This window comes from Leptopilina heterotoma, unplaced genomic scaffold (genome assembly GCF_015476425.1).
Source record: "Leptopilina heterotoma isolate Lh14 unplaced genomic scaffold, ASM1547642v1 Lhet_287, whole genome shotgun sequence".
In the NCBI taxonomy this organism is placed as follows: domain Eukaryota; kingdom Metazoa; phylum Arthropoda; class Insecta; order Hymenoptera; family Figitidae; genus Leptopilina; species Leptopilina heterotoma.
The window spans coordinates 541188-550732 of record NW_025110994.1 but is presented as its reverse complement, the minus strand read 5'-3'; the positions used below and the strand labels follow the sequence as shown (position 1 = coordinate 550732).

At 19.8% G+C, this 9545-nt stretch overlaps 1 protein-coding gene across 1 annotated transcript in view; it reads right to left on the bottom strand.

Moving 5' to 3' along the window:
• Nucleotides 1–994: 994 nt before the first annotated feature.
• LOC122504302 (venom metalloproteinase 3-like) overlaps nt 995–9545 on the bottom strand; it is a 36053-nt gene continuing 27502 nt past the window's right edge. Inside the window, exons 2-12 of the mRNA XM_043615357.1 lie at nt 6819–6873; nt 6503–6690; nt 5591–5683; nt 4894–5132; nt 4682–4811; nt 2337–2478; nt 2129–2255; nt 1874–2017; nt 1596–1731; nt 1203–1307; nt 995–1120 (exon numbers count right to left, since the gene is read on the bottom strand). Coding sequence (XP_043471292.1) covers nt 995–1120; nt 1203–1307; nt 1596–1731; nt 1874–2017; nt 2129–2255; nt 2337–2478; nt 4682–4811; nt 4894–5132; nt 5591–5683; nt 6503–6690; nt 6819–6873 — 1485 coding nt within the window. The remainder of the gene's footprint in view (nt 1121–1202; nt 1308–1595; nt 1732–1873; nt 2018–2128; nt 2256–2336; nt 2479–4681; nt 4812–4893; nt 5133–5590; nt 5684–6502; nt 6691–6818; nt 6874–9545) is intronic.

The following is a 9545-nucleotide window of genomic DNA, read 5'->3' as shown; positions in this document are numbered from 1 at the left end:
AATTTTATAAAAAAATTTAAAAATTAATCGATATTTTGGAAAATAATTTGATTACTTTTGAAAATAATTAAATTTATGCAATCATTTATAATTTTTCCAAAATTCAATTTTTTTCTAGTGTTTTTGAGTAAAATTCGACTATAAATCCACTATTTTTAATAATTAATTAATTATATATTAAAAAATTTAACAAATTTCAGAAGAGAAATAATATTTAAGTAATATACCTAAGTCAATTTTAGTTGGACATTTATTCAGGTATTAATTTTTTGCAATATTATCGTATAAATTGAAAAATAAAATTGCAATATTAAAAATAAAAATATTTAATAATAATAATGTTATAAAAATTATAATAAAAATTTATTTACAAATGAATAAAAATAACAAAATGTTTACTATATTGTCAAAAAAAAATTTTCTTATTAATTTAATATAAGTACAAAAGTTTTTTTTTTCTCTCCTAGGGAAATAATAAAAGTTTATCCTATTGTTTGGAGTATTTTAATTACAGTTTCGAAAAGACGCCTAATTTCTTTCTCTCTCGTTTTTTCTCTATGAGTATACATGTAATTTGACAGTAATTTTCCATTATTTATATTGAGTGCTAATTTTGTTTTTGGCTGCTCCGATTTCATAATTCTGTGGAACGAACAATTGCAACTCTTCAAACTATTGCAACAGCAGGTGCTTGTTGTAAATTCAGACCAATGTGTTTATATATATATGCATCAGCAGTAAACTATAAATTATAAGCAAACTACATGCTTGAAAATGCAACTCTGTAAAGTTATTTGTAAAAAATTGACCTTATAATTAATAGTAAACAATTTTCTTATATTAATAATAATAATTATTAATTAATTATTATTAAATAAATATTATTATTATATATTAATATTATTATTATATTAAGAATATTTATTATATTAATTATATAATTAATTAATTAATTTTCTATTAGTCTTTTAACTCAAAATCTTCTTTTTGATAATTATTTTTTATTTGAGTTATTCTCAGGAGCTGGCAATTTAGAATATGGCGGAAATAATATTTTTGAATCCAAAGCTTGATTTGTATTTTCAAATGTAACATCTACACACTCTCCTTTCCAGCAAAACTAAAAAAAAAAATTTTTAATTATATTTACAATTTTTTATAAATATTAAAAATTTTTTAAATTATATTTTTAAATTTCTCACTCTATTTAAGTTGCAAGGTGTTCCTTCAAGTGCTACTTTCTTGGGAAAATGTAATTTGTTCTTATCATCAATGCAAATTATTTGCTTGCAAACATTTGTAATCACCTGAAATCAGGTGAAATATAAACAGATGAGAAATTAGAAGCAAACTAAGATATTTGTTTATTTCTAAATTAAAAGCAAACATAAGTCCAGATGTAAAGAATATAAGAACGTAAAAAAATATGAAGAAAAAAAATAAGAAAGAGAAAGAAAATGTTGATACTTAAAACATTTGATAAATAATAAAACTCTAGAAAATTTACATTTTTTCATGACCCTTGAGATTCAGTTTATCGATTGTAATTTTAGTAGTTGAATGTAATTAATACTTGACTGTAAATAGAAACTTACATCCAATGCTTTGGAAAATCCACTTTTTTGACATTGTTCATCAATTGTCATCAATTTTCCAGGTAGAATTCTCAATATTTGTTCATCATTTCTATTAGCAGCTGGATTATTATTGAGGCATCGAGCATCCCATTTACTGAAATAAAAATTTTAATTGTAAAAATAAAAAATAAAAATTTCAAAATAAATATTTCTTTTTGTAACATTAAAAAAATTTTTTTTTTTATGAAAAATTAGAAAAAAATTTTGTAAATAAAGGAATAAATATTAATAAACACCTGAGTGTTAATGACATTAGATGTAAGGAACATGCATCAAAATGATATTTATCTTCTTCTGTAGGAAGGTGAGTGACTACAACTACACCTTCTACACTAAAACATCCTGAATATATTTGACTTTTATTAATCGGAGCTCCAAATCTAATGAAATAAAAATTATAAGTTCGTGAATTATTATTAATATTGTACATAATATTCTGATTGTTATAAAATGAATTATCTTTGTTTTTGTAAAAATAAAAAAAATCTTACAAATTAGCTAACTCATGTGCTGCATTTTTAATTCCTGAAAACATGGCATCATCCGAGACAATTGCTATTGACTCTAATCTGTTTTCTTTATCTGAGTTATAACAAACTTTTCCTTCGAATGATAAACCTTGAAAATTTATTTTTAGTAAGTAACCAATTTTTGTTTTTAATTAACTAATTAAATAGATAATTAAGAAATGAAACACACCTCCTTCAGTATTTGTTTTACCCATCATTACAATAATGTCGTAATCATAATTGAATTTAAACTTATTTTCATACATCATATATTGATATTTAATCAGTTCGTAATTTGTAATAAAAAACTGATCTCCTGCACTGAAGCGACCCTTAAATTGTAAAATTATTGTATAATTATATACGATTAGTAAAGCAAAATTAATTGTTGAAAATATTACATTTTTTCTTCGTCGACGAAAATTGACTTAAAAACGTCGAAAAATTCCATGGAAGTACCCCCTGGAAATTCCATGGAATTTACCTGGAGATTCCGTGGAAATTCTCCAAGTTTTATATTTTAATATTATTTTAACATTTCTATTATGATAAGAGTCTTATAATAAGGTTTATTGCAATTTATTTGCAAAATTTGAATGAAATCATAATAGAAATGTCAAAATATTATTAAAATAAAAAACTTACAGAATCTTCCTGATTTCTAGACAAAATTTTCAATTTTTCCTTGACCTTAAAAAAAATTCTGATTCACACTAAAAATGATTAGATACTCAAAAGATTGTACTATTACGTTTTATTTACGAATTTCTTTAATTGTAAAATTATTCGAAAACGTCAATACATTTTTTTAAAACAAATATTTAATCATTATAATTATTCCAGAGGAATAAAGATTTTCAAAAAATTTCAAATTCAAATCTTTAAGAAAATAAACAACTTATAAGAATATTATTATAAAACATGAAGATATCGATCACTTCGAGTCGAAGACTCGGAATAATTGATATCTTCATGTTTTATAATAATTTAAACTTCCATAAAACTTTTCAAAAAAAAAAAAAAAAAAAAAAAAATTAAATTATTTACAAAAATTTTAATAAAATCCTTCCCAACAATTCAATTATTTTTTCAAGTAATAAAATTTTGCACATGAATTCAATTATTTAAAAAAATTGAAATAAAATTCGTTTTGAGAATTCAATTATTTCCATAAATAATAAAATTTCTCATAGTATTTCAATTATTTGTAATACAAATTTTAAATAAATTCCTCGAAAAATGTAATTATTTTTAAAAATTTTTTGCTAGAATTCAATTACATTTTACAACTTTAGAAATTCTTTGCTGAAATTATCAAATATTTTTAAAATAACTATTTTAATTTTAATACAATTTCTTAAATCAATTCAATTATTTAAAAAAATGTAATAAAAATTCTTTACAAGAATTCAATTATTCTCGCCTAAATAATAAAATTCTTCACAGGATTACAATTACTTTTAATACAATTTTAAGTAAATTCTTCGAAAAAATGTAATTATGTTCAAAAAGATTCAAAATTCAGTTATTTTTGTAATTTTAACTGAAATTCATTTTTATGAAATGAAAATCAATTTTTATTAGAAAATTCTACGAGAATTCAATTATTTAAAATTTTAAATACAAATAAAATGCAAATAAATAATTTATTGAATAAATAAATGTTTTTCAAAATTGAATCCTCATAAAGAATTTTATCAACAAATTTTTAAATAATTGAATTTTTGCGACGAATTTTAATACAAATTTTTAATTACATTTTTTGTGGAATTGGATTAAAATTGTATTAAAAATAATTGAAATTCTATATTGATTTTTATTATTCATAAAAAATAATTGAATCTCGATAAAAAATTTTATTATTTATGCACCTAATTGAATTATTCATTATTGTCAAGAAATTGATAAAAAAAAAGTTTGTAAATAGTTGATTTCTTGTGGAATTTTTATTATTTATGAAAAATAATTAAATGTTTGCGTAGAATTTTATTGAAATTATTTTTAAACAATTAAATTCTTTTAGAAAATTTCATTAAAATGGTAAATATTGAAAATGATTGAATTGAGGAAAATTTTTTTAAAATAATGGAATTTTTGGAGAAGAATTTTATTATTTTTAAAGATAATTAAAATTTTGACGGGGATTTTTTTCTTTTAAATTTTTAAGCAAAATTGAATTTCTGCGAAGAATTTTATTACTTTTGAAAATAATTGAATTTGTGCAATTATTTGTAACTTCTTCTAAATTCTATTTTTTTTCAGTATTTTAATGAAAATCTTTCACTTTTCTTTGATTTGTGGCAACCCTGGAAATGTTAAAATATTTTTAAAATAAAAAACTTTTAGAATTTTCATGGAAACTCCACGGAAATTCCATGGAATTTCTAGGGGGTACTTCCATGCAATTTTTCGAGTTGGGATTTTTTTAATTTTTCATTTATAAATTTATAATTAATAAAATTTTATTTATAATTATTTATAATTATTTTTTTTTGGAAGTATAATTTATATTTAATAAAAAATTAAATCGTGTACCTGACATAAAACAATATTAGCAATGTTTAAACGAACTGAAGGTTTTTCCATCTCTCTAAAATACAGATCTACACCATTCCAGAGAGTTAGAATGTAAGCAACAGTTTTTACGAAATCATTATTAAAAGATCTAAAAAAAAGAAATTTTATTTTATAGTGAAACTCGTAGTAAAAAATTATATTTTAAAGAAAATTAGTATTATATAACTTACTCGAGAATTGATTCATGTACAAAAACCAAAATTTCTGGATAGACAATTTTGGGAGGCAAATATAGTCGTTGTTCAATTTTTTTATGAAATAAATCTGAACTAAGAACTTCATTGCGCTGATATGTTTTTCGTTTTTGAAGTATATGATGATTATTGAATTTATCGTTGATTACTGTTGATTCACTGGGATTAATATTTTTTAATGGACTTAACACATTGTCACCGTCAATAATACCGTTCTAAAACAGATAATTTTTAAATTTACTTTCAATACAGTTATCTCTCGATAATTAAATTTTCAATTAATTTAAATCTTCATCGAATTTTCTTCTCTTCTAAATTTATTTTAATTAAATTAAATAAAATAAAATTTAATTAAAAAATGTAATTGAAAACTTAATTTAATTAAATTCAATTCTAAATTTCTTTCTAAATTTCTTGTAATTTAAATTTTTTTCATGATCCTTGAAATTAAATTTATCGAGAGTTGACTGTAACATTAATTTTTAATGAAAACAAGTACAAACTAACTTTTTTTATTCTTTATGAAAAAAAAATTGGTTTTAAATATTAAAATTGATTGAGTCTACAAATTTGTAAAATTAAATTCAAAATTTAGAAAAATTTAGATAATTAAATATAATAATTAATAGTGATAATTATTGTCGTAATTAAAATATATAAATCATTTACTTACAAATTCTGACGTTCCATTTTCATTAACAGTATGCGCTATTGCAGACTTTGTTTCTTCATTCTGATAGAATGTAATATTCACCTTCTCCATAACCTGCGCATTAATTATTAAATTAAATTATTTCTAAATCATAATTATTTCTGAAAATTAAACATCTTTCAAATTGAGGACAAAATTTACTAATTTTGTAATTTTCAACCATTTTTGAAAAAAAAATATTTCTTATAGAAAAAGAAGAAAAAATTATTATGTTGAATTATAATGTTAATATTAATGGATACATTTATTATATTAAATTATTCTCTTAGATGAAAAATTTGAATATATTTGTTGAATATATTTCCTTACAAAAAATTTTCCTTTATTTAAAAAATTATATTATATTTTTTAAATAAAGGAAACTTTTTTTTGAATTTTTGTAACTAACGTTTCGAACTAACAGGTTTTACTTTTACACTGAGGGTTAATTTTTTTTTCATGCCAAAAATATGTAGCAAAAAAAAATATATATTTGGATTGAAATAATATATTTTATAATTGAATTGAACGTGATTTCTACTGATTCAAACTTATTGTGTATTAAATCAAAAGGATTATATTTAATTCAAAAATAATTTTTGTTTGACTAAAGATAATTATGTTTGATTCAAATATATTTTTTTCTCAACGTACATTTAACTTTAATTTACTCTTTAAATTTGAATTAGTAAAAATGTTTACTAATTTAAATTAGTGACTGACTTTTTGCCTTTGAATTAGTAAATTTTACGTGTTAATAAATTAGTAGAATAAAAATATTGAAAGAGTAATTTTAATTAAAAAATTTTCACTCGCTGAAGAATAAATAATTTTCTATTTCATTTGGTTCGATTTTCAAAAATTTTCAAAAACATATTCGAGTCATTTACTCACTTCAGGCAATAAATAATAAGCGAAACTTTTCGCTAACCAAATTTTTGTATCCATACCAGCAAAAAAGCCTTCTGTTGACTGTAGAATATAATGTTTATTATTTCCACCACTTTTTATCGTGATTGAAAGTTCAGGAATACTTCGTTTACTGATCGAATGTTCAACAGACACAACTTCATAATTAGATGCTACAATATAATGAATATAATTTCTATTTCACTTATTGTAAAATATTAAAATTGTGAAAAATTTTATTTTATAAGTTAGTCTTAAATTTCTGTTAAGAAACTATTACTTAATTATTTTTATATGATACCTTCTTCTTTTGGTGGACGGAACATTTTTTCAAAGTAATCCATCTGCTCTTGGATCTGAGAAAATATTTATTACATTTTTTAAAATTTTAAATTAGGGTTATTGTTTTCATTAAAATAATATTTTTTTTACTTTTTATTACTTTATATTAGATTATTTATTCTTTTTTTTAAATTAATTTATTTATTGACACGCTACCAATAAAATTAATTAATTAATTAATTAATTAATTAATTAATAATTGCTTCAAATACTAAAATTAATGGTTCAAATACCATTTAATATTAATTTATTATATTAATTAATTAATTTATATTAATTTAATATTATTTGATTCAATTAAATATTTAATTGATAAGAGTCAATTAATTAATTATTTGAATCAAATTTATTTCTTTTTCAGTGTAGATACTATTCTTGGGAGGCGTGTTACATATATATTACCGATTTTATGAATAGAAAAAAAAATACCTTTAATGTGTGTGTAAGTGGCGCAGAAAATACACAAAGTAGAATACAAACGTAATTCATTGTTGTAGAATAATTTATTATTTTTCATTAAATTATAATTTTTGTAAAATAATTTCTAAAAAATTCTATTAAGAACTTTGAGGAATAAGAAATATGATAGAAGTCATTCAATAAAATGTACAGTATATATATATGTATATATAAATTTTTATCTTAATCATCATGTTTAATGTAAATTTGCTTATCTATTCAAACAAATATAAGACATATTTTGATATTGCATCACAAATTTAATTTTACCTTATCAAAGAAAATGTTTAAAGAAACTCTAGTATTGCGACATATGTATATCATTATAATGTAAACCAAGTCCGTTTCTGGGCCATTAGACTGAAATAAACTATTATTAATTTATATATCATTATGTAATAATATATCATTTTTAAAAATTAAAAAAAAAATTTCCTCAGTTTTTATTTAATAGTTCATATTTAAGAAGATTCCTCATAGAGAATAACGTGGATTACAAGAGTTATTCTTCGCTAATGTATATATCTCTTTTGTCCGCGTTATTAATCTGGATACTCTGACAGTCACATGAAGAAACAAATGAGACAATCAGAAAATAGAGAAATGATAAAGAATCTTAAATAGAAAAATATGTTGCATTTTACATTATCTCATTGTAAATAATTTTTTTTTTCATAAATTTCTTTTTATAAATATTTTTATAAAAAAAATATTAAAATTCTTCTTTGATATGAGACGAGTTAATCGTTTATTTAAATCAAATAAATTTTATATTCATCAATGTGATTTATTTCTTATTATTATTCAATTTATTGATAATAGTGAACATAATTTTTTAATTTATTGATAATAGTAAACATAATTTTCCAATTTCTTGTATAGCAAAGTATTTAAATAAATAAACAAAATTTTAATTTCAATGTCAACTATACTTTGGTACTTAATAAAATTTAATTAACCTACATTATTCATGGTAAAAATGTTAAATTATGTAATAAGTGAAGTTTAGCATTTAAAAATATATTATATTTTAATTTATTACATCTACCGTATTTGTTTGTACAAGTGGATCAGAGAATAAACAATGTAGAATAAAAATGTAAATCATTGTCAATAATTTATTATTTTTCATTAAATTTTCATTTTTGTAAAATAATTTCAATTAATAACTTCTCCTGAAATTCGTTAAATTTTTTAATATCTATATATTTAATTAATTATTAAAAATAATGGATATTATAGACGCATTTTACTGAAAAACACTAAAAAAAAAATTGAATTTTGGAAAAATTATAAATGATTGTATAAATTCAATTATTTTCAAAAGTAATCAAATTCTTCTGCAAAATTCAATTATTTTTAAAAGTAATCAAATTCTTTTGCAAAATTCAATTATTTTTAAAATTTTTAATAAAATTCTTGGCAAAATTTCAATTATTTTCAAAAATTTTCCTCAATTTCATATGAATTCTATTTTATTTATAAATTTTTCATAAATTTCTTCGGAATAATTCAATTGTTTTTATAAATAATACAATTTTTTATTGGAATTCAATTATTTTCATAAATAATAAAATTCTTTTTAGGAATTCAATTATTTTCATAAATAAAATTCATCGCAGAATTTCAATTATTTTTAATTTAATTCTAATCAAATGCCTCGAAATATGTAATTATTTACAAAAATTTTATGAAAATAAAATTCCTTGAAAAAAGTGAATTATTTAAAATTTTTTTTGATAAAATTCTTTGGGAGAATTCAATTTTAAGAAGTATTCAATTATTCAAAAAATTGTTTGTTTTTATATTTAAATAATTGAATTCTCGTCAAATTTTCTAATAAAAATTGATTTAAAAATGAATTTCAGTCAAAATTTTAGATTTGAATATTTATTATTCAAATTATTGAAATATTCAAAGAATATTTAAATATTAAAAGCATTATAGCATGAATTTTAAGAAATAATTGAATTTTGAAAAGGTTTCAAATTATATTCTTTGAAAATCTCAATTTTTCATACTTATAACCAACAATTCTGTAGAATTAATTATTTTAAAAAAGTTTAATTGAATTTTTTTCTGAAATTATTTGAAGTGTTTATTTTTTAAAACGTAGGTATTCAATTGAAGAATTTCTGAATAATTAAAATCGTTTTTAATAAATTAAAATTTTGTAAATATTTTTTCCGAAGTAAGTTAAAAATTTCTTGAACAAAATTTGATTTAT